General features: G+C 39.2%; 1 protein-coding gene across 4 annotated transcripts in view; it reads right to left on the bottom strand.

Annotated features, from left to right (window-relative positions):
• Positions 1-26,666, bottom strand: part of TIAM2 (TIAM Rac1 associated GEF 2) — an 88,385-nt gene that overhangs the window by 46,816 nt on the left and 14,903 nt on the right. For 2 of the 4 annotated variants that reach the window (XM_030499930.1, XM_030499931.1), the window contains exons 5-13: positions 26,373-26,597; positions 17,967-18,152; positions 16,625-16,771; positions 13,041-13,103; positions 8,112-8,279; positions 5,426-5,530; positions 4,887-4,965; positions 3,886-3,978; positions 2,575-2,835 (exon numbers count right to left, since the gene is read on the bottom strand). In XM_030499930.1, coding sequence (XP_030355790.1) covers positions 2,575-2,835; positions 3,886-3,978; positions 4,887-4,965; positions 5,426-5,530; positions 8,112-8,279; positions 13,041-13,103; positions 16,625-16,771; positions 17,967-18,152; positions 26,373-26,597 — 1,327 coding nt within the window. The remainder of the gene's footprint in view (positions 1-2,574; positions 2,836-3,885; positions 3,979-4,886; positions 4,966-5,425; positions 5,531-8,111; positions 8,280-13,040; positions 13,104-16,624; positions 16,772-17,966; positions 18,153-26,372; positions 26,598-26,666) is intronic. The other 2 variants (XM_030499932.1, XM_030499933.1) reach the window with 2 other exon arrangements.

Consider the following 26,666-nt stretch of genomic DNA (forward strand, 5'->3'; position numbering starts at 1 on the left):
ATTTCCTTAGCACTGGAGTTTGAAGCAAATTTAGTTGCTCTGTTATTTGGTTTTCCACATTTACAAATGCATTTTTTAAAAGTATTTCATCTCATTTCTTTTCCAGGATAAGCATATTGCTAGCCAAGTGGCTAAACAGCCACCACATAGCATTGCCATGTGGGAGATCAAACGATATGACCACAGCAGGTCCAAAATACAGCTAACAAGGGTATAGCAACCTCTTGGAGAACATGAATCACTCTCACAGAAAATTCCCTAGGAATGATTTTTAGGACTGGCAGAGCTAGTGGCTTTGGAGAAAGTCAATCACTTCCTTTCTGTACAGTAAAAGCTGTCAAAGTTTGCCACGAGATATAATTGGGTATCCTTAACATAGCATAATACATAGAAAAAGGCATTCATCACAGTTATGCTAAGCAGTTAAAAAACCATAAACAAATGTGGACAAACTATTACCATCTAAGTTATATGAAGCCAGTGATTTAAAGTAAATTCTGTTTTGCTTTTGCCTAGTGGTTGTCACCAAGCACCAGGCAGGGTATTACTATGTGACTCAGTGCTGAAAATTTCCATTTTCCTAACACTTTGATAATTTTAGTTCATTCATCCTCATAATACTCTAGAAAGACAAATATAGTTAGTTAATTTTTAAAAATGGCAGGTGACAGCAGAAATATTTAGGTTTTTAACTCCAGGTATGTACCTTGAGCCAAATTTTGCTTGATTTTTGAAAGATGTCCCCCTTCGCTGGCATTAACTGACTTTCAAAGGCACTGCCTTGGAAGAACAGGCTCAACATGGACAAGCAAATGTCAGAAATTATTTCTGAAAACTGTGGTCTTAAGAGTGACTCACTCAACTCTACCAAAGGAGACAGAATAGTATTAAACACTGGATATGAATTTAGGAGTCTCTGGCCTCCAGATCCCTGCTTGGATCATTAAACACACTCTCTCTTATCTAAAATCTTATTAAATTCCTGAGTCAGTAACAGGACACAGAACAGTTAAACCCTTTATGATTATCTATTAATTCAAAGTAATGCCATTTTCTTCTGTTTCTATTTGAACCTGATCAGGTGATCAGACACTAAGCACTGAATTCAATAAACATGAAAGTCCTTCTCACGAAGCTTAATTTAGAACTATTTGTTCCCTTTCAGAACAAAATAAATCTTCCTTAGTTGCTTTTAAGCAGAAAAGCAAATACACTATGTCCCTTTATCCACTAGTGCTTAGAGTATAATACATACTCCAGTAATTTCCTATTATAATGGAATATTTGCACAGGTTGCAAATTTATCCCGGAGGAATGAAGAATCTAGTGAATGGACACATACATTTATTATATGGAATACTCCAGGTAATGCTGGCCTATGATATCAAGCCAACAAGCTGAATGATAGTCCTGGTATAATTATGTAATTAATTAGCTCTATCATAATTTTTGGTTTATGACACTAACTTTTATGTGCCACTAGTCAATTTAATGGCATTTTAAATTGAAACAAGGCCCCTGAGAGAGATGCTACTTACTATATCACAAATCTTGTATTCAGATTTCTTTTAATTTCAAAAGATGACCTAATAAAATTGCTTTATAATTAAATCCATTCTAAAAACTTCTCCTATGTGATTCTTTTTCTTCTCCCATTTTTAATTACGAAAAAAATTCCAATCAGAAAACACTTGCCACCGTAATTATATACAAAAATCAGGATCCCTTTTTGTACCTCTTGCTGCTCTCCTCACACAGCAGTGCACGCTCACTAGCCTTCCTGCAGAATTTTACTAGCATCCCCCAGAGGTGCAGCAAGGAAATTGCACCTTTTACACTCAAGAAACTGGAGTTAAATTTGTTTCTATCTTGTTTGAAAAATAATCAAGAGGTGGGAAGCAAGGGGAGCAAAGCCCCACATACTTTCTGCTTCAGACAGGGGTATGCAAGTATTCTGATATCACAAGATGAGATTCTCACGTGAAGTAAGAGCAGCTAAAGGAAGGGAAGGGTGACCACAGCTCTCCTGCCCAGCACAGCAGTGCCCCTCTATGTGCCACCATCTATTTCCACCTGAAAAGGCAATCCAGCAGCGAGCACTACCACCTTCTTCGAGGCTGGGGCGGGGGGGCTGTGTGCCACCCAGGAGAAGTCCTTACCACGTAGGCTTTTGGCACCTTCCCTGCCCGGTGCTCCTCATATGGAAACTCATCAAGATCTCACCCTGACACAGCACTTTTAGGATATGACCTCCATTCAATGCTTAATACAGTGATATTACATTGAGTAAGAAATATAAGCAGGTAGTAGCAAAACAATTCCTATGAAAACTGTTTTCACAGGCTTTCTTCTACACAGTGAATAGCTGTGTCCAACGGGAACACAATGATATCATTGAGTGGGAGCAGAGCCAGAAAATAACACAACAACAAACATGGAGCATAAATGGAACTTAAACAATTTGTACTTGTGTTTCTCACTAATGCAAGCACAGGATTTTAAACATAATTGAGTTTTAAAAACAGCAGTATTGGAAGTGAGGTGAAATTAATGGACTTATTGTCAACTTCTTACCATTTGCTGTGTTCTTTTTGAAGTTATCTAGAAACTCTTCCAGGAGCTGTGACTGGTTTGGAGGGGGCAACAAATTCTTTGGGTCCCTGGAAATGTCGCCGTCAGACCAGGATGCACACAAGGGTTGCTGGGTCCCATACTGGTTCATTCTCAGAGTGAGCATTACGCTTCTCTCTGAAAACAGTAACTCCATCTGCCTGAGGTCAAGATCAGACACTGCCTCTCCATTTACGCTCAGGATTTCATTGCCTACTCGGAGCCCTGGGAGCAAATGAAACGAAAGAAGGAGAAAAAAAAAAAAGAATAGGGAATGTAATTGTAAAGGGCCACAAAACAAAGCTTATGCTGATTCACCTTCTATTTTTGTGGTTTTAATTCAAATAGCCTAATCCTGCATGAAATCCATTAGAATCGATGGGAGCTTTATTTGTGCTATAAGTACACAGATAGACCTCATGCTTACTTTGATTGGTGTTACACACAGTAAAGCAATTGAGTTGTTTCTTTCAAAAGATGCTGCAGAATTTGGCCGATGGGAGGGCAGCACAACTTTTCAAGAAGATTAGCATAGAGGCACCTCTCCTGAATCAGATACTACCAGTGTACAGCACCATAACACCTAGTTCATTACGTGGGAAGAACAAGGCACTAGTCACACAGATCAAATCATTCATGCAAAACTAGAGCAACAGTGGATGGAGTCTTTATCAGCTTATTTATAAATCTAAACAGTGGCAACCATTGCCTTTCAAGGTTAGCAATAGCCAGGCAGTCATTACCCTCAGACAGCAAATGGAACTCACTTGCCATTTTTCTGGGTTTGTCTCTCTACTTTTTGGAGAGCAGAACTCATGCAATCCTGCCGTGCCAATGAAGAGAAGCACAGTTTCTAAGCAATGCAGTAAAGAAGGCACTCACAGAAACATATGCAGAAAACTATTTTGGGAAGGGAGGCTACTTTTCATTGCGAGCAAAAGTGGAAATGATGGGTCTTGGAGACTGACCAAGCCCATGAGGTTCCCTAGTGTGAGATGAACTCCTTTGAGCAAAAGCGCTTGGTCAGATGGCTGAACAAAGATTTTGTTTCCAAGGGTGAACAAGAACTCTCTCCGTTATATTCAAAGGATAATTCAGTTACTCTTTGTACTTTATCTTTCCTAATATCACATACTTTCCATGGTCTTCAGGAAAGAAAACCATGAACAATAAAAGACAAGAACCATTTCAGACAGCAGTGCTAAAGCTCCTTCATGTTTTGGGACTTTAAAAAGATAATGAAGTACAGTTTTAAACATAAATATGATACAATACCTTCCTTGTATGCCAGTCCATCAGGGAGAACATCACTTACAAATATATGGGTGAGATGCTGATTTTCATCAACTTGTGCTGTGACAGCAAAGCCTGAAGCAAAAGAGGTTTAAACAAAATAAATTCCCTTGGAACATTTCCATTTTATTTTCTGTATTTAGTAGACTCTACACAACAAGAGGGAGAACACTTCTCCTGAGAACACACCCACAGAGCAAAGAGAAATTATCACATTGTTTCTCAGTCATTGTAAGGTTAAGTTAAAGTTAATAGAACTTTTCAACTTCCAGGAAAAGTCACGCTGCGCTGTAAAAAAAAACAAATTACATTTAAAAAGAAAAAAATATTATACCTCAGCCCCATATGGCATTTCAATAACACAGCTCATTGTTACGGTAAGAGTTCTGTGGTGCATCCATCAGACATAGAGGTATCTTAAAGAGATCCAAAACATGGAAACCCAAACTGTAAAGCAGAAAATCCATATAGACCGTGACTGAGACAGCCCAGAAAGGAAAAATTTATACCAACAGGCTTGCAGCTAAAGAATAGCACAGAGCTGCCTTACGAAAGTATCTTTGCAAGGTATGTAATTATTCCTAGGCATAACTTCCTCCCACAGATAAAAAGCCTGTCAGAATTTTTACCAAAAGAAACACTGTTGATAGTGTGCCAACAGAGGATCCCACCACAAAAAAGGGCAGGCCTTGACCAATTGTATTAATCCTGGCAAAGGACATTTGTCTTGTGATAATTCCACCCTTCAGTTATTTTGCCAGCGCAGCAAAAAATGTTTTTTTATGTTCCCTTCTGGAACACAAAAAATTTGCTTGCCAGTGTAAAACAACCAGTTTGTGTCTTTGTTATAATGCCTCAAGTCTTCTGCAGACTCAGACTTTGAGCTACCAAGGATGGCTTTACCTGTCCTCAGATACAGAAAAGTCCTGAAGAAAGAAAGTAGGCAGTGAGAAGAATAAAAGGAAAAGGTCCCGAGAGCTTACCAAAATCACTTATGTTTTCAGTCTTTGTAAGATGAATGTGATAAACATTTAATGGACAAATTTCTATTTCATCATATACCTGTTGGAAAAAGACAACAGAATTCATCAAATTATGAAATTGCAAGCATCAAAACACAAATGTACAACATGAGAAATGAGCATAATATTCTTTGTATCAACAAAAAGCCAAACCTTGCTGGTTTTACATATAGAACTTGTATTACTGTGCAATTATCACCGGTATCAGTGGGTCTAAATGCATAGTAAGCTAAAGACAGAAAATCCAGCCTGCAGTAAAGACTGACACTTTGCTTTTCCACCAGAAACCCCACTTCAAATGCCTCCTGAAGAGAGTTTTTGCAGTGCCTTGCCACCCATAAGTCTGCATAGGCATGGAGTGTGTGAATGAAGATGGTAGAATGCAATCCAGGAATAGCTTTAAATCTTTCATTTAGATCTAAATCACACACATTCCTAGGTGATAATTCAACTGTGGTTACAGACATAATGAAGCTTTATCCAAAAGGAGTCACACTTTCCTGGTCTACTATGTATTCATATGGTTCAGGAGCACAATACTCAGTATTTTCATCAACCAGTCTTCTGAGTTGTAGGCCATAATGTCTTGGCTCCAGCTGTTTCATCTAAGGAATAAAGAGAATGGGGTTTGGAATTTGTTATTTATTTCCACAGTCCACAAAGAAGTGACACACACACAAAAAAAAACCCCTCTACAAATCACACAAAAGAAATCCTCAACAAGTCATTTTCTAACTATGTTTGTGGTATAAACAAAACTAGCTACATTGTTAGAAGATAAGGTTCAAGTGCAATTTCCATTTTCCCTTATGATCCTCCCAAATCCTTTCATAAACACGATATCTTGGCTATTAGATTAAGTGAACACTGCTGTATGTTTCCAAAGATATCAGAACTGTTTTCTGTCCTTTTGAACTTGCACTCACAACCACCTTTTTCTGTGACTATATTTAATGACTCAATTTTGCTCAGCAACTTTTTCTTCTGATATAGAAAATGTATATGCATGTATGGGCTATTAGGAGAAGGGATGGGATGGAAAGAAGGTTCCCTAAGGGTTTGCCTTTATTGGCTTTTATTTTTATTGCTGGTTTTAATCTATGATCAGAGAGTTTCACCCATTTTTTTTCACCATGTGAGGTCAAAGCAAAAATCCTGTCTTAACAGGAAGTCAAAGGGAAATAGGAACATTCCCAAAGGATATTAGCCTGAAAGTTCCGAGCCCCTGATGGGAGTCTCTCTGAAAATCAGGATGCTGGTGAGACCACTGCACAAAAGCATTTCATTTTAGCATATTAATAGAGCAACATTTCTAAAACAGGAGGAAACAACATTTCTAAAAGAGGAAGAATGACTGCATCCCTGAGGGTTATTTAACCTCTTTAACACATCTCTGCAGCTTACAAAATCTAAATCTACTGAGTAACTAGTAATTACCTTAACATTTTATTAGGTGTAACAGTTTATGAGTTGTATATGCTCTCTATCCTTAACAACTGTATTCAAATGCACATTTTTTTCTATATGTGCTATCCAAAAGCCTTGGATGGAAAAGAGAAATGAGAAAAATATAAACCCCATAAAGCATGAATGAAGGGGGAAAAAGCCCACCAACCCCTTTGAACTTTATCCTTACACACATAACATTCAACTATGTTCTGTTAAGAAGAAAGATTCCTTACACTCACCAGAGCAGAATGAAAATGTAAGAAGGAAAAGAACCAGGACAGATGAGCAGAAAGTATTCAGCATTAGAGAATGTTTATGAAAAGCTTTACACACAGAATAGAAAGAACAAATAAAACAGAAAAATGTTTAAGAAAAAGAATCAAATAATTTAAAACCAAATTTTCATGCGATACAGACAATGGAAATTAAAAGTCAGCTTTACAGTTACAACTATTTTGGAATGATGGAGTAAGAGAGGTAAGGAATTTCCTTTTCAATTTAATTTTAAATTTATAAATTTTATTTCCTCTTTCAGGGGTCTTGCATATCACTGTAACTACTTCCAAATGCTTCAGCTCTACCGTGCCATTTCGTGGTCAAATAACGTCTCAGAAAACTAGTAAATGTTTAAAAAGTAAAGCCAGGCATCAAACTGTTTCTCCAGGATAATTTCTTCTCAGTGATGCCAGGGAGATGCATTGCACTTGGCTAAATCAGTGTGCTGGATTTGATTTTAAAAAAACATAGTTCACCCTGGATTTTTAAAAACTTGTATAAATTTTTGTTTGTTTACAACATTACCAGCTGCAAAGAGCCATTAAATTGGGTCCTTTCCTCCATTAGAAGACTCAAAAGTCATTAACTTCAAGCCAGCTGAATGATCTCACCTGAAAGTTCACGCTAACTGATGCCAAAAAGCTACAACTGGATTTTGTACAGGACTCCTTTTTTCCTGTTTTTCCCCTTTACTCATGAAGTAAATAAACTGTATTTACCAGTTGTCAGAAAACTGAACATGGGAGTAAGAAGTTAGTTTTTCCAAAAAGCTTTTTTGCATGATTTGTTAGAGCTAAATTCAAGCACTGACACGTGAGGAGACAAGGGTGCCAGGCACATTGGTATTTTTAGAGGTGCTGGTCTTTTTTCTGTAGTTAAAATTAGTATTTCTACTTTACCTTCAACCTGTGACTCAGTTTTCTGTCCCAAGATCTACAGCAATCCCTCTCAAATTGCTGGCACTGACTTTCAGAAAGGAATGCACTCTTTGACATTCACAAGTAGAGCTGGCATTTAATTAAAAGCTTAAAAGGATTCTTTAAGGAGCAAACATATATGATAGCCTTTGTCACAGCAGTCTTAAATGTCTAATCTCCTGGCATTAACTCAACCAGTCCCCATTACTCCTCTGTGATTAATCTGTACAGAACAATTGGGTTCACTGCAATGACAACATAGAGTGGACACGTGCTGACTACCTGGCAAACCATCACTGCTCTTTAAGTATTCACTGTGTGCTGTCTCAAGCAATGCTTCTTGAAAACCTTTCCGTAGCCCTGCTACTTTGGCTACAATACATAAATGACACAACTAAAGGAAACAGAAGAATGTCCCTTACTACTGCGAGAGAAAAATGCTGGTATTATACTCTCACTATTTAGGCATCCTCTGATACATTACATTCCTTCTCAAGTCCACAGCTATTAACAAAGTGCAATCATACACCAAAAAAATGAGTACCTTGCATGCCAAAGACAAAACATCTTCCACCCTGTGCTCTGGCTTGAGAGTCAGCGCCACTCCTTGGCCATCACAGAAGTGAACGTATGTCTGTGTTTCCCAAGCACTCTCCTTCTGGATGCTCTCTGGCACTGAGCAGTAGACATTCAAAAAGTCATCGACTTGCTGCTGAGAACAAGGGAGAAATGTACAACATATGTGGATGTTGCAAAAAACCCCCAAAGTACACTTGCATTGGCAGTATCCAAATACGTGGATATATATTTAGACGGTACTATGTGCTTCCCCATGGCGAGACAGGGACAAAGTTCTATTACCTGCTCTCATTCACTATCAAAGACTTGATTTTCTTTAGAACAGATTTCACTCTGCATTCCTATTACAGGCTCTTATGACTTTATGAATTGTTGATTTGACTCAAAGTGAAAATATGTAGCTACCTGATATTGTATCACAGTGGGAATAAAATCTTAAGGAGAACCGACTACTACGATTTTACCTAATTAACAAACGCAAAAAAACAAGCAAAATTAGTTGACAGAAAATGGTAATATAGTAAACTTCCAGCAGAGAGCACTGTGGAGCAAGGCTTGCCATAACATAATACAGGACTAAAGCAGGAACGACGTGTTCCTATTAGAGTTTAAGAACATATTATTTCATAGGTAGCACAGAGTATTTGCTTGTTTACCATTCTGCTTCACAGTCATCCTCGTTCCAAAGACACTCCACTTGGTCAAATAACAACATCCACCCTGAATAAATTCCCTGTCGCTTTCTCACCCTTCATTTTCACACTTCCTCTTGTAATGCACTTCAGGCTACATGTTTCAAAGGCAGCCACCACACAAGGAGAAGAAAAACACTGAAAGCTGTTCAGAATTTGCAGTTTCACCTTTATATTTGGGTCTGCCTATTCTGCACATCACTTAAACACCCACATCAAGGCATTTAAGTTTAGGCAGATAGGGTCCCTCAATTTCCCTTACAGGGAAGGGACAATAACTCCATAAAGAGGCAGAACTGCCATCCAAGACATATCTTCAGATGTCCTGAGCTGTTCTCAGTAGCACCTACCTCCCTAATGCTTTTTCTTTGTATGTGTGTGTGATTGTTTGTTTGTTTTGGTATGGGGAAGTAGGGGGGCTGTGCCTACATAAAGCCCCTTGATTATGCAATTCTTCCTCCTGGCTCTGCAGGGAGACAAGCGCAGGGTGCACTGCAATTAAAAGCTGTAGTAAAATCACCACACAGGGACTGCTTCCCGTGCTACAGGCTGCAAAGTTATTGACAGCAATCTACCAGTAGCAACAGAGAGATCTGTATTATTTTGTTTTTCAAATAACAACCATGGCTATGAAAACGATGTAGTAAGCAGTTCTATCCAGATAATTACCAAACAATGCAGAAATTCAGGTTGCAGCCAATCCAGAGTATGGCACATTAATAATCTGATGCCAAAGTAATGCTAGTTTTGGTGGAATAGTATTAATGAACTAATGGCATTTACATATCTTCTCTCTCTTGCTCAACTGTTCCTTTTAGTTAGTTGAAAATGAAATTTCAGTAAACACGGGTCCATGAAATCCTACTAAAATTCAGCAACTACTATACATAACAGGAATCCTGTTATGCTACTGCAGTTAATGGAGCGATTAAATCTACACCAGCTTAAGTTTCACCTTGGCAACTGTGGTTCCAGACTGCACATAAAGCATAACACACTGGTTTTGTTGAAGCAGGTAATTCCCACAGAAGCGTTGTCCTCTCAGTACTAAATCAAGTACCTGGGACTAAATGCTGACCTTCTTCCACAACGTAAATAACAGAGAGGAGAAAGGGCAAGGCAGGCAGGCTGCGAGAGTTTAGCAAGAACGAGTCAGACTGAATTCTCCAGTGGCTTCCTCTAGGGAAAACCAAAGCTAAGCTGCCTCAGCGAGGCCAATGGTCCCAGAGACTCAGAGGTTTGCAACTACTACAATGGTTAACTGCACTGCAACAGTAATTCTTGAAATCTGTGCAACTGAAATACTACTGTCAGACATATTAAGAAAAAAACAAAACAAAACAAAACCAAACCCCAAAACACTGAGGATTAAGGTGATGAGAAATAGGTTTTTAAGGCCACCTTTTGTTTCAGAAGCTTTTAAGACAGGACAGAAAGTTCTGCAGCCAATGTGAGATACTTCCCTTTCCTCACCATGCACATTGGTGCTCCAGCATATGCCTTGAGATAAACTCGCCTCTGTTATTAAACATGACTATGTTCCTTAACTGCAGTCAAGGTACTGTTGCTTCACCCACATTTTCCATCTCAGAAAATCTGACATGAAAAGAGATTTTTTTTTCCTGTTATGCCTGCAGTGACTAATTCTACAATAGTTCATTCATTCATTGCCACATAAAGTTATAACAACCCATCCAGTTTTCCAGAAATAGGCGCCAGGATTTGCAGACTGTCACATGTTGTGCCACAGGGCAGCTGCAGGACCAATAGGTTACTTCATAATTTCCTCCCAGTATTTGCCTCTGGTTTTATCATCCTTTTCAGGGAAAATACAGCCTCCATGGCAGACTTCACTATTTGTCACTCTCTGCATTTTATAAATGTTTTGATGCTGGTTTTGTTTTTCTTTTGAAATCAGCCAGTGAAACCAGGTTGATGCCAAGGTAACGGTTTTCAGAGTTATTATGAATCATTTCTGAGTTGTCATATGAATCATCAAATGTCAGGATCTTACAAATGCCCATGCTATATTTAATTGCTATTTAAAGGAAAAAAAAAAAGGTTTTAGAAATAAGGTTGAAATAATAATATCAGTTTTTCTAGAAATAAGGTTGAGCTCCAGAGCTCTGCTTCAGCACCTAAATTGATGTGGGTTTTAAGTTTTGAAACACAACCCTGCTAAACTTTGTAAAAGCCTCGCCCAAGATCTGCAGTGACACTGTCCCCTCATCAGTCTCCTCTGCTTGGGGAGTGGGGCTATGAGCCCCTGCCTGAATTTGGAGAAGCTGATTTTACCTAGAGCTGGGTCAAGAAGTCAGACTTCATCCATTCCCTGACATGGCACCAAAGGGAGAGGACTTCATTCTGCCTCTCCCTGACAGCTTTCTCTGTCTCCTCAGAAGGATTAAGGAAGAGCTAACATTCTTGTTAGGCCAGAGGACCAGAGACCCACAGCAGACCCCACTGCACAAGGCAGCACCATCGACCTCCCAGCCCCGAGAGGTTCGGTGCTGAATTGAGGGACTGGCCTCACAGCACTTTGGGAGAAACCTTCAGAGGGTGCACCCAAGACATTCTGCCTCTTCTCAGTTTTAGAAGGGACCAAAGCTGTTGATGTTTTAACAGGATTGGGCAGGAATGAATTGAGCTTGCTGTCTCTGAGGTGGGAAATGGGTGCCATCTCACACCACACCCAGTGGTACATTCTGGAGGAATTTGTAAGTGTTCTCTACAGGAGACCATTTCACCCGGAAATCCCTCATAATTATAATTTATTTTGGAAAGAGAGAAGTGATTTCATTTAACTACTTTCCTGCCCCAGGAAAACAAACAAGCAAGTGGTCAAGGGAATTCGGGTGTTTCAATATACTTCTTCAAGGAGCAGACAAAATGTGAAGATACTTTGAGGATACAAAACAGCATTATAGGATTAGCTGCTGTCAGTTGGGCAATGCCTCTCTCAATGGCATAACTTCTGCGTAATTATATATTTCATTCTTACCTAGCCATTAAATGAATACACTTGATGAGAAAATAAACCATGTAGCACATAATGATACAAAAAAAAACAACCTAAAAATGTATAAGAAATTATGAACTTCGTCCAAAACTTCCTCGTGAGATTCATTACAGCTCTTCATTATAGTTAATAATTTTCAAGAGTAATATTTCATTTTTAAATGCAGGTTTTGACTTTTTGTCTAATACCTGGCACACACCTCCCTCAGCTGAAAGGGAACAGTGCTGTGGGATGATTTTATAAAGTCTTCTTTCAAGTCTTAAACTGTATTGGGGGAATATCTGGTTCAGGGTACAAAGGAGGAAAAGAGACAGGGGGAAGATGGGATGACAAATACCCCTTTGAGTATTTGTTGCCATTAAAGAAATCCAGCTATAGCATACAGAAAAAAAAAGTTCAGAAACCCTGTGCCTAAGACTTAATTTGAACTTGTCACTTGGAGCCTGCACAAGCCTACCGCAGGAGAAGGATTCTGTCTGTGTAAGCCCCGCGGTACACAGACAACAGTCAGCGGTCCTAAATGTATGCAGTTATGGATTTTGGGAGCATCCTGCTTGGCTTCCAGACTGGGGGACAGCGATGTTATCCCCAGGGAGGCTGTGGGAGCTTGAGAGGGACTGTGACTCACACCAGGCAGGGATGAGCAGCAGCTCACCTCCTCTGGGTACTGGAGAACATCAGCCACAGCTATTTATTTGGGTAATGCTGTTGAGGTGATACCGCTTCCTCTTCCTTTGCTTGGGCAGTCTCCAGCCATACATTAACTCACATTTCTCTGCTGGTACTCTTCACAGACTTTAATTAGACGTTACACCCAAAACACACAGGTTCTGTTGAAGCAGGCAATGGGGAAAAATACACCTTGGGTTTCACCATACTGTGAAGGATGCTTTTAAACAAGCTCAGTTCCAAATCCCTCTCAGACAGTGTATACTTTGTAAGGATTAATGCTGTGAAGAAGCTTCTAGGAATTTTTTAAAACTATTATTATTTTAAAAAAGACTATGTTCAGAAACTTACGTTAAAGTGGTTCAATTAGCACAGTTATAATCCTGCCATCTAACGCTAACTGCGTTTTATGAACCTCTGTGAGGTTTCTGAACCAGCCTCGTCATACACTTAGTGATTTACATTTAGGAATTTAAAACCAAGTTGGTGCAGAATGACGACAGGCATATATTACCTCAGCAGAGTTGGCTGAATCCTGGACACCAGCAAATCCATGTCCTCCAGCTGAATCAAAAATCTATTAAAAATATTACAGATGAATAAATAGGTTTCCTGTGTTAAGTAAATTCTTTGAAAAAATAAAAAGGAAAACTAAATTAATAAATATTTATCAACCTGCTAAACCCTAGAAATCTTTTTGTGGTTTTTCTCACTTTATTCTGACTAAAGAAATACAAATCTTCCTCTATAAAGAAAATTTAAGAAAGTGTTCTCTTTCAGGCTCCATGCACACCCACATTCAAATATGTATAAAAGCATTAATGTTCTTGTTTTTTTCCCATCTACTGTTCAGCAATAAGACTGAAGTCATTTACCTTCAAATCATGTACTATGCTGGAAGTAACAGTTTCACCCTTTGGGATCCTGTCAGGTACAGCTACAAATCCCATAATGATATAAAGGAACTATTTCAAATAATCGTTACTTTTTTTCTAAAACTTCTTACCCTACAGTTTTTCACCATTGCAAACCAAGCATTTAGCTTGACACTATTGACGGAAACTTTTAGCTTAGCTTTAAAGGCATACTTGACCCAAAACCTGCACTATTAAGTAATAAAAATAGCTGACTACCATGTCTGCTTTGGAAGTGCTGAAAGCAGAAACTGAGACTTATGTTCCCCATCTGTTTTGAAAGTTAACTGCTTGTATCTCCCAAAGGTGTTAGGCTTATTAATGACATTTTTAAAGAGCCAATAAACAGCTATGGATACAATCCAATATTTTGGTGATAATGGTTGTATAAACACATGGATAGATCCATACAGCTTATACACGATGTTGAGATGTGCAGGTAAAAACATTACCCTCCTTCTCAGTCAATGTATCAGGACAATATCAAACTTACATATGAGCTTTTTTTCTTTTGTTTTTCCCCTTGCACTAGCAAAAGCCCTTTGGATAATCCAAGACAACAACAAACTCCCTTAAAATTTCATATGAAATTCAGTTTCTGCCAATGCAAAAAAAGGGCACCACTTCTGAACTTCCTCTTTCTTGTCTCACCCACAGACATAAAGTATTTTATTGTTTATGATTTCTCAAAACAGTTTAGCATTTAGATACAAGAAAGCAGATAAGCATTTAAGAAACTGAGGATAATGTGAGCCTAGACATCCCCCATCTGCTACAGTGCAGTTTTATTAACTGATTCGTAAAAGACTCATTAATGTTTACAAAAGCCTCCCAGCATAGAATCTCTGAACCTTTTTTTTATTAATACCTTAAAATTAAACTTAATATAAAATTAAAAACTTCTCTGACACAATAATGCTCAAGAATATACCATCTAATTTTGAAGCTAGGGTACGGCAGATTAAAACATACCAGCTCCCGTCAAATGAAATTTAATTAAATCCAAGAAAGCAAGAGATTTTTAACCTATTGTTTGACACAGACATCATAGCACAATGAGCAGAGAAGCGAGCTCCACTTCTCTGCTTAACTCAGTTTCCCCGTGGGCTGAAAGAGACAACAAGAAAGGCAGCCTCAGGCCTGTTCTGATTTTGTTCTACAATTACGTGCAAACACACAAGTCTGAGCAAGGATGTGACTCCCTTTTCAGCCACTTTCTTAGGTTTATGGGTCAGTTTTCAAGAAATGCCCTTAAAAATTCCTTATTTTTACGAGTATGAGTCATAGCCTGGAGTTACTCATATGCAACACCCAGCATTTACATTTCCTTAATTTTATTGTAGGATGTTTAATAAAAATAAAATTTAAAAAAGTCAGGAACTCAGCTCATGGATTAAAATGAATATACTTTTGGGCCAGCTGGTTGCAAGGTTTGGAATAAGGAGGGTGAGGACATGCCAAGGACACCTTCACCTGTGCCACGGCTCCCTCCTCCACGCTTGGAAAAGTGCTGGGAAGGAAGCAGGAGCCTCCTCTCCTTGCCATGGATATAAGATTCCCCATCTCCAAGCTCTGCAAAATCCCCTTCATGGACTATAAAGCATATGGGAAGATGTATTACCCAGTTAAGACAGTGTGAGGTATCAGCTCTGCTGGGAATATTGCTAATGGGCATAACATTAAGAGCCTCAGGGCTCTTACTTGGAGAAATAAAGGTGCAGGACTTGCAGACCAGCCTCAACTACTGGGGAACACAGGGGAAATTATATGAAAAGGATGGCCTGGAGAAAATTTCTCCTTCGATTCCTTCTTTCATAAGACTGGAGTTCTTCTTTTACTCAATTTCACCATGTAAACACATCTTGATCGATATGCTAAAATGTGTAACAGTCACACAAAGAAGCTTAATTCCAGTGTAATATATAGATAAATATTTACTTATTAAAAATAGAAACCACTAGACCAGAAAATCCTGACATGTTATTTCACAACATTAAATCTGTTGCATCAGCTTTGGGACGACTGCAGTATGTGTACAGATAGGCTTGTTTAAATATTCCACAAGCAGATTACCAGACATGCAAGAACAGCCAATTTTCAAGTGCTGATCATAGATATTTTGACTTATAAAATCAAAATACAAGGGTCAGGGAACAACAGGAACATAGTCACCTAACGAACAATGCACAAGATATTGCTTTGCAGGAGAAACAGCAGACGTGGCAGAGGCTGGTGAAAATAGTAACGTCCTGGGTGTGATTGCACCTCTATACATACCGCCTCCCCATCAAAGGATTGTCTCTGCTGTAATTTACCTTTTCTTTTCCCACGAAGGTGGCAGCAAACTTTTGTTTCACATTTAACTGTGGTTTTATTGAGAAAATGAAGACTCCTGAAGTGCAGGGTTTACACTACATGCATACATGGGGCATTAATTTCACAGGTAGAAAGAAACCATGTGAGGGGCTGTCGTTTCATTAGCAACGCAGCCCTTCAGTGGGGGCATACATGAGCCCAGCCCCTCTCCATGGGGCCAGCCTGATCTAGCACATCAAACCTGCACCAAGCCTTCATGTGGCATAAAATCGCATGGCTTTATTTGTCAGCTGTCTACACTTACAGCTGGCCTCCTGCATGACAGCAGTCTACTCTTGTTGGCTAAAATGTTTCTCCAATCAGCGTGTGTTGAGAGGCCATGCCAAAGACTGATGTCTTTGCAGCCATCTCTTTGCTTTCTTCCTTGAAGACTCACCTGTGTTACTCTATATTACATTGCAATAGTACTTCAGAGTCTCAGTCCTAAGCCAGCACACACTGTGATAAGGACTGTGCCTACAGGCTATCTCCAAAGAAAAACTACTTCCAAACAGTCTGCAATGTGCCAGAAGACAGGTTTTATTATAAATTCAAACCTGATGGCCTTGTGCTGCTGCTAATAAACTAACCCACTGGGTCAAACCTCTCATTCACTATAATCTTATTTATCACAAAGAAACACAAAATTAGATATGCATTCTTCCCAATTTGATGCTTCCATCTCAAGTCTGCCATATGTACTGAAACTGCAAACACGGGTTTGATGGACAGACATCTCCTACCCCACGCAGCAACAGCGCTTTGCAGGATGAGCTCCAGCAGAAAAAAAAAAAGCAATTCTATGCCATCCACTGCAAACAAGATCTACCTGAGTTATAGAAGGTCGCTTCTCTTTTCCTTTTCTTGCCAACGTGTCCAGTCCTTTTAGCGAAGAAAATAAACCCTTCTTATTTCGGACCCTTTGTGACAGAGATAGGGTACGTTTCCTGAGAGCAGCTTCATCCCTGGAGCAAATCTATTTAAACACAGAGACAAGCCTTCCTATATCACGTTCGTAACAGCAAAATATTGACAGTTATTTCAGTGTGAGACATCAAATGAGAGTTACTTCAGTTCACCTCAAAGTAACATGCCAAAGTGCAAGGACGATGTTTTAAACATAGAGCAGAGATGGTTGTTTTGGTATTCTAATGGCGTGATACTGTAATTTTTTTGTCATAAAGCAAAATTAGGACATCATTACAAGGGAGGAACTGAGAAAATGCTGCACTCTACAACAAAAGAAGTTAATGAAAAGGGTCTGAAGAAGAATGAGAACCTATCATTCAGATATGAAATTACTAGAGGAAGAAAGACTCTCAAAATTGCTAGAGATAAATGTGTGATGGTGTGAAGTTATTAACAAGCAATGACACAAACCACAGATAAAACCAGTGGCAGATAGAAACACATTCCAAGATAGTAGTAGTCCTGACTTCTCATGCAGCAAGTGTGGTCCATTCCTCTCTGCCAAGACCAGCCTCACAGCCCTGCCAAGGCTGAAGAGCTGAGGCGAACCTGATGCTGCTGTACTTCCCTTGAAGCCAGAAGGGCGACAACTTACAGCAGCTGAGGATCTCCTTCATTCTTTGCAAACACAGCCCACAGTTCTTAAAAAGTGATTTATAATTTTGGACTGTCTCTAGTTTTAGTCTATTCTAAAAATACTTCCTCTTCAGGAGGGTATCAAACTGTTTTCTGAGAAATAGAGCCATCTGGGACCTCCAAAAAAGATCAGCTCAGCCCAGAGGAACCTGAACTTCTGGAAACTTCAGTATTAGCCACTCTAAGTGGCTAAGCTCCTATAGACTGTAAACTCTTCACTCAATGCAGATGAAATCACAGTGACAAAATTTCAACACAATGACTCATTTACATCTGCAGAATATTTTGGTTTGGGGTTTTTTTTAGGTATAGGTCAGAAGTACCCAAATTTGGAGTCCTCAGGGGCCAAAAAAGTCATAGCCATATACTCATGGTTTCAAAGTCTGTCTCTAGAGGACAATTTATTTGCAGTCAAGGAAGAGGTAGAAAGGGTGAGAAGGGAACAGGACTGTCTAAGCAATGCATGTGGCTGCAACCATGTATTATCCCAGCACAATTCCACATCTAAGTACAATACTAACAAAGGCTTTGTGCAATGCACCCATGAAAAGAGCATAGAGACTTACCAGTGCATGGAAGGATGAGACAGAGAAAATGCCGAGCCGCCCCAGTGCCAATTTTGAAGGACGACTGGCAGCAGCCAAAAGGCTCTTTGGGTTTGGGAGCTCCCCACCTTGCAAACTGGCTAGGTAGCATCGCATTCGGAAAAGGTCCATGTTAAATTTTTCCAGGTTCTGTTCCCATTGCTGGATCTGTTTAGGTATAAAAAGGGACAATTAAAAGGGGAAAAATGTCTTTGTGGGCTGCACTGAAAATTCAAGCTCTTCCCCAAACCCATAGTAAATTACTTTCATCTGGTAGTGTATGGATTAGATTAGTTATTCCCTGCCAAAACACATTCAGTCGTATTGTGTTACATCAACCCAAAAGATGGCTTGAAATAAAACAAAGCTGGTGGTCTTAAATGCATACTGACAAGATGAAAACACCATGAACTTCGGGTAGTTTGATAGCCACAAAAGCAGTTACATAAAAACACAACCCTGTGGTTCACAAAGGCTTTTTTGTTGTTGTTTTTCCACTTCTCTTTCTCTCTCTCCTTTTTGGAGATTAGTTTTGTTTCCTTCATTTTTGCAAGCTTAGATTGTATAGCTGGCTGGCTGAAAGCAAAGCAGCATAGCTACACTGGGCAAAGCAAAGTAACACTGGTAGGTCCCACTCATAATTTACTACGGCCTCTCTATTTGTGAACTGGAGACAATACTGGCAACACAAGCATGTGTGGTTCTTTGTCCGACTAATAGGTTAAAACATGCTTATTGTCTGTGTAAACTGCAAAAATAAGCTATATATACCTCCAACATGAACCACTGGACCAAAAGCAAGAACACACATACACTCTTCATGCAACTTTTAAATACGTCTAATAAAGGTACAGATGTAACACACAGCTTAATCCAGTTTCAATGTAAAAATAGGAAAAGGGAAGAAACTCAAATATTTACTAGACAAATAAAGTTCTGAATCAAGGCTTAGATGACAGATCTTAAGTATCTGTGTACATACACACTCATCTACACAAACACATATTCTTACGCACTGCATGAAAGTCAAATTTTGCTTTTCATTTCCCCAACTTGCAGATTGGTAGTTGCAGCTAAAATTTGCCCCACAGTGTACAATATACATTAATACTGATAAATAGTTCAAATAAAAAGGCAGCTGTGTTTAATAGAGTAGGTACATTCACACACGGGAAGGCAGAAAAGGCACATCCATTAGGTTAATGTACACCAAGTTCATGTTCTGAAGATAGTTAAAATCCTCTGACAATGCTGATCTTTCAATGTCAGCTCCAATCACTGCGTGTTGTTTGTTCAACCAGTGGTTTAGGGCTGTGGAGAAAGTTCATCACATTTTCTCTAAGGTGCATTGACTTCATACCTTTCCCTGGCACACCCTGCCTGACCCTGTGCACACAGGACATTATCACCCTACTTTGAGATTAGCCAAGGTTGGGCAAGCACCTTTGTGACTTAGAAAACAAGCTGTCACACATAATAAAAATCTCAGGTGAACAATGACCTGCAGGCTCATCTAGAAGCAAAATCAGTTCAGTTTCCTTATAATGCTGCCAAATACCCCAAGAGTTAAACAAGTATCTTGCTTCTTCCAACCTTGAAGAAGTGAGTAATAGAAGGGCAAAAAAAGCCTTGTTAGCAAACCAGGGCTAAGACTTGCACTACAACTGATAGAGACCTTACCTCGTCTGGCTTTCTTACACGTGTGCTCACAAACTGTGGTATCAGTTATGGCTACACTTTTGGAAGTAAGAGGTAATCTTATTTGGCAGGTAGGGTGAAGAAAGGGAAGACGATACTATTTTGTACATTTGCAAATGCAAAATTATGATTTACAGTACACTAAAAAAAAAAAAGTCTTTCAGGGAATCAATATTAAAAGCAAAAGATAGAATTTACAAAATACTATCATGAGACCAATTCCCAAAAGCCCAGAGAAAAAGAACAGACATATACACATTACGAAGATGCCACATCTAATCTCTCACCACAGACATTCAAAACACACATCCCTTGAAAGGATAATAATTTTTTCTTGGGTTTATTTGATCATTGCCTTTTAGTTTGCTTCCTTTGTGCTCTCAGACAGTCCTCACAGAGTACAAGTTTCTTCTTGCTAGTACTTTATGGATGGTACAACTCCAATAGGAGGTTTTGTGACGAGCTCTTTCTCTGTGTCAACACTCAACTAGAATGAAAACATGGTTGTCAGCTTTTCACAAAGCCAAAAGCTACAAGCTCAGGTGAAGTCTTTCCCTTTGGGATGACACCTCCATGGGTACAGAGCCAAGCCAACTTTTAATAGCTCAGGAACAGAGCAAGGCTTGTTCTGGACGCTGCTGGAGTGGAGCATCCTGTCCCTGTTGAGCACAAGCTGAACACAGGCATCCTTCTGTTTCTGTGGCCTTCTTCAAAATCCCCATTAAACATTGTACTGAGTTGTATTTTAAAACAAAGATAATCTAAAGAAGGGGGAGTGGGGTATAACGCAAGGACACTCTGAAGAAATAATTAAATTACCATGTTTATCAGTCACGCAGGATGCTAGCTAATCAGCTCCAAAAGCATCGGTAATCATGATGTTACATTTAATGGCATTAGCAAAAGCTGTAGGCAGGGAATTTCTGGGATTGTCTTGTAGTCTTATCAAAACCAGGGATGTCTGGAACCAATTGGAGACCACGAAGCAATACCAGCTGCTATTTGTCTAAGCCTTTTAAACTATGATAATTCTTCCTAAAGATTTATATTCTTGAAGAGTAAACGGGGGAAGCACACAAATAAAAAAGCAACAACTTCAAAGCGCAGTATGACCTGGTCCATGAAGTTAATTTACAGCCTCCAGACTAGCCGCTGCAATCCTTATTCTGCTATTGTGTGAGGCAAATCTCCACCCGACGTGGGAGGACTGCCCAAAAGATGCTCAAGGACTTAACTTCATCATGCACAGACAAAACGGCCCTTTTGAAATCTGCTCGAAAGCAAACAGGAAGAAGTGGAGGCACCAGGCAGCCATGAGAGCAAGAATGGGTGACAACGGCTAATAGCAGCATGAAGCGAGTCTGCAAAGAGATAAGAGATATGGCCCAATGTGAGGCACGCCAAAACAACTAAACACACATGAAATGCTCCCTGTGAGACCTGCTTGGCTGTTGCCTGCACTGTGAGCTACAGCACCCAGGGCATCCAAAACCATCCTCTCTCAGTCACTGTTTCAAAACCTCCATGTGAATTTCTAGTAAAAGCATTAAAGGCTTTTCCTTGAGGAAAGGGAGGATGTCATTCTCAGTACAGGCAAATGTTAGGCAAGAATTTCTGGGTTTAGTGGCAGCATGGGAAAGCCTGGGAGAAAGGCAAGGACGGGCCACCCAAATAAATGTATTCAGCCTAGTAGGAGCCCTGTAAGATAGAGAGGAAAAGGAGGCTGTGGAAGAGAGATAGAAAAAAGTAAAATGTGGGAAACCTTAAGAATTAGGGCCATTAATTATTCAACCTGGACCCCCAGGAGAACTCATGCAAGGAAGCCTTGTGCAGGAGCAAGACAGTGATTACATGGGGAGTGCTAAGTGAGGCAACAAGCTTTTGCATCAGAAATTTAGTTTCAGGAATGACTTTTTAAGAATTACCATACAAAGGAACATCGGCATGATACTTCCAGCAGTACTTTAGCAGTAATGATCATTTTCAGAACATAAATAGCCGATTGTCCTCCAGGTGAGTAAAAAATCTATTCAGACACTAAGAAACAATTGTAAATTAATTACATTTTAAATCTCACAAACAGATGAGATAAAGGAAGATGCTTGAAAGCAGGTGTCTGTTAATTCAACAACCCTGTTAGGTTTTCTATTGGTAAACTCTGAAGTGGGAGGTTGGGAAAGGCAAAGGAGTAAATACATTCAGACTAGACAATACAGATCTGTGGTTTCCAGCAGGCAACATGGAGACCCATAGCTCTTACATGTTATACAGTTCTCTCTGTAGGTGACATTTCTAGTGGCATCTGCACTTGAACATGCTTAGGGTTTGTGGACCCAACAGTCCCAGGGAAGGCAGTGCCAACAGTGTGGCTCTGGGATGGCCCAGGCTCATTGCCCATCTTACACTACAGTGCAAATAACATCTTTTGAGGGGCTGGGGAAGGACTGTCTCACTTTCAAATACCTGTTCTGTACAAAGTAAGAGCAGTTCCGTGTAATAAAAGCCAAACCAGTATGTGAACTGTGAAAAGCAGTGCCAGAAATGACACCATATCAACTCGAAGTAGCAATACTTCAAGAACCTGGAGGAAGGACACAAGAAACTTCCTGGACAGTTTCACCTAATAACAAAATACCAGTTTTCCACTCAGTACTTACTTAAGGCTACAGAAAAGAAGACGCATAGGGAGAAGGGCCTTCTCTCGGTGCTTAAGCCTTCAAAATTGACTGGATTTAGTAACACTTCTTAAACCATATAGAAACATGAGCTCCTGGCTGACACAATTCACTATCTATAGCAGTAAAAAATTCAGAATTTTCCCCTACGCAACATCTTCTTCCCAGATGGAAAGTATCTCTGCAAGCTGATGTAGGGAACTCTATGGATTTAAAAGAAACTTCTGCTGCTGTTTTATGTGAACAGCTTTTCAACCACATTACAAACAACACCAAACTGCATTCCAGTCCCTGGTTCTCAGACACAATTCATATTGTCCCCATCTGGATAAATGAGTCACTTGGTTTCTGGGGACAAGAAAAAGATTTTTTATTGTCATTACTTCCTAAAGAACACTCAAAGCAGCAAAAACATCACTCTCCCAGAAATTCCATTACTTTAAAGGACACGACAGAGATATCGTCATAACTTTTAGCTCAAAGAAATAAAAAGGGAACATAATAGAGCTCAATAACAATGATGTGCAATTAGCAATACCCTTTATTCCTCATTCTTCCTAGTGACTTAAAAAATGATTAAGAAAACTTCCTGAAATAACAACAGGTTTTTTCACAATAAATGCCATTTTTCTGCTTGTTTTGAGAGAACAGCATCTTCATTATTTCTAACCAAACCAGGGGAAATCTTATTCCCAATACCACAGACAGCACAAAACTGCACCCACATGTACCCAATTTACATTCTTGTCAATAATCTGATCGAAATTGGCAGTATCACATGTATGTCTATAGCTAGGAATGTAATTAAGAAAGCAAATGAATCTTATTATTCAGCTGCCCCCATTAAAAACCAGAAGACCAGCCCTTTCTACACACGTTTCCCCCATCAGCTTCATTGTATGAGATCATGATGTGCAATTCCACATTCAGCAATATTCACTTTTTGTTACTGTATACTAAACCTTTGCAATACAAAGACTGAAATACATCCATCTGCAAAACAGTAATTAGAATGGGCAGGAGAATGAGGATGATCTTCCCTAACTTTCTGGCTGCCTACTCATTTCATTCCTTAGGGACAGTCCGCTACTACTAAATTGAAGGATTTTACAAATGATGTAGGGAGGAACCATCCTACACTGAAGCGTGACACCTGAAAAGAGTACCGAACCCTCAGAAAGTGGAGCACTGCTCTAGCCAGTTCAAAGACCACCCAACCTGAAGATTTTTTCTAACAAGTTTAGATAATTTATTATTTTCTTTTTTTTAGTTTAGGATGGTACAGAAGAAAGAAAAGTAACTGCGCATAGTGATTCAAGTTGAATTTGAATGAGGCAAAACTGGCAAGTGTTAGCAAAGTTCCCTGAAAAGATTCTCTTTGAGTGTTGTTATTGCGAGTCTTCATCAGATGCTTTACAGAAAATTATGACGTGTAATTTGGGATTTAGGAAGCCTGACGAATAAAATTCCCAAAACTATACCAATCATTTTCCTATAAATGTGAGAGAAAAGAGAAAGAGTCGGGTACATTTTAAACAAAAACAAAAGAAGGGTGATGAAGTTATACTCTGTGTAAAAAGCCAATGACCACTCCAGTGAAGGGAAGAAAGGTACTAACAGATTTAATGACTACCCAAAGTAAACAGATCACTACCTTACCAACCTCTCCCCCCCTTTTTTTTTACATTAACTTTTAGCTGGCAGACACATGAAAACTTCCATTAAAAATATCTCCAAGCATATGCCTGTTCTTCTCATTAATGCCTTATCATTTCAATGCCTGCAAGTAAATACCTATGCTCATAACCCATCTCATAAGTTGAGTATTATGTACACAGAAAATATGAATCACATCAGAAACCTCTGAATAGCTTGGAAAACATGATTATACCAACATATTTAAATTTGAAAAGAAAACCCCATAATGCTTTCAAGCAACTATTGTTCATATTATTGTTCTAAAGTGAGACAACAGAATAGATTTATATACCAAGTAAATAAAGAAGTACACCCAGAGCTGCGGTGCCCTCACTGTGAGGTAGATTTTCCATCCCATTAAAACTAGTTCTACAGGCACAGACAGCCCCACTTCTGACTTAATGTGCAATATTTTGTTAAAAGAGCTCCAAATAAACGCTAATAATCCATTCCACTAACTTCAGTAGCAGTTAGACAGGGCTCCACATTCAAAGAAAACACAGTGATTTCTCTAGCAGGTTAAACAGTGAGGAAAAGTACTTTTTTACAAAGGGGAAAAAAAAAAAAAAGAATCCCCTGGTGCCAGGGGATTTTCAAACTTTCATTCTAATTCTCTTCAGTTTAGGGGAGAAGTTACACTCTGGGGGAAAACCACCACCCACAACATATTTATTACATATAAATGCATGTGGTTATAGGTAGTATGTGCCAACTTGGGATTTTCAGCCATGCTGCCAGTGGCCTACTGGCACTGCCTGCTCTATGTACAATGCTCTTGCAGATGCTTCACTCATCTCTTCTAAACTCCCAAAAAATACCAATACCTGTGTGAAGGGCTGCCATTTTCTCTTAAACAGTTACTAAGTCTATTATTATTATTGGACCAGTAAACCCAGATAGGCAAGACTCCCTGATCTAGGCTACAAGGCTGAAGACATTTTTCAAGCAGCTCAATACAATCATTACTTTAGAAAACCCAAATTTTCCTCGCCTTTTTTTTGGTTGCATTTCTGTTTAGCACTAGTTTTATCAATTAATAGCCTGCAAATCGACCAAATTTAAAAGATAGTATCAGATGAGCTTCTCCAGCCCATTTGCTGAACACCAAAAAGAAACATGTATGTACATTAAAATAGGTATAGCAATTTTAGGAGTCCGTGTTTCCATACTGCTACTGCCTTTTGGGTGATGGTAACTGTGAAAGAAGAGAAGGTTTTTCTTGCTTGTAAAGCCCTGTGAATTACTAAGTCTTCAGCAGAGAAGTATTGGGTTTAAATCAATACAGATGTGAAAGAAAATAGAAAGTTGAGGTTGGGTGGTTGCTTTTCTGAGGAAGAGGAAGGAAAAGGAGAAAGGATATAGAAATCACAGTTTCCAAGATAATTCCCCAGTGGAAATAAATTAAGACTATGCCTCATCTTTCTACATAAAAAACCCACCACGGTCCTTCTGAAGTCAATCGCTCTATTTCCGCTGACTTCCCAAAATATATCACCAGTGAAGTTTTCCAGCACAGGATGTAGGGCAAGCTTATAAACTACAGTGTTGGCAATACAATATACTTCAGCATGGTGGAATGATAACTGCCACATGATTGAAAACACCACCAAGTTTACACAAAGCCAAATCCAGAATTCACATTCCTCTTGTTACTCAAAGTGGGAAAAAGAAAACTAAACAACCACAGTTACTGAACAACTGAGCTACATACATGCAAACTTTTCCCTCAGGAATAATGTTTTTTCAAAACTGTTAGCTTACTAAAGTATATTAAGAATTCTTGGTTACTAATTACATCAAGATTTTTTTTTTTCCTCTGCAAAAGCCGATCTCTGAGATGTCAAATCAGAAGATTAGGAAACCCAGTTATTTATTGACTTTTCTCTGAAGTGACTTTGCCAATAAACCTTCAGCAATAGTAAGGTAAGATTTTATAAAGACCAAAGGTATCAACGCTGGAGGAAAGGCTCATTATAAATTTATCGTTTGCTAACTAGTGGATATTTGCACATGATCCATCTCACACTGTCTCTCTTGTTTGCCCTCATTCAATATTCTTTCACAGGTAGAAGATTAACAGGAATAAATCTGCAGCCATAGTGATGGATTCCAGTTCTAGGAAAATACAGTCAGCTTCTTCCAGGTACTGAGCTGGAAAACGATGGCAGTTGTTCAAGGACAGAACATCTAATTAGCAGATATTAAAAAGCATCATTAATATTCTTCAGCTCACTCTAAATAAACTGCTAGCATCAGTCAGAGCCCAAAGCAAGAAATAACGGTAAATGCGCCCCTGTAAAAATATTGTTTCCAGTACCTGATTCTCTATGGCCTTCCTGTTTTTTGGATCACTAACGATTGAGAGCTGCAACTCTGCCATTTTTTTCATCTTGCCATCCATATCAATCTTCTGGAATAAACTCTTGGTTTGATTTTTCAGCAGCCTAACGGTGTCCTCTTTCCCAAGCTTCTTCGCAAAGAGGGAAGCACAGGCTGAATGTATGGCAGTAACCCAGTTTTCTAGATCAGTCTGGCTTGTTGCCTGTGAAACAAATCAACAGCACAACATTATGACCAGACAAGAGGAAAAAAAAAGTAATAAAAATCAGCA

This window comes from Strigops habroptila, chromosome 10 (assembly GCF_004027225.2).
Source record: "Strigops habroptila isolate Jane chromosome 10, bStrHab1.2.pri, whole genome shotgun sequence".
Lineage (NCBI taxonomy): Eukaryota > Metazoa > Chordata > Aves > Psittaciformes > Psittacidae > Strigops > Strigops habroptila.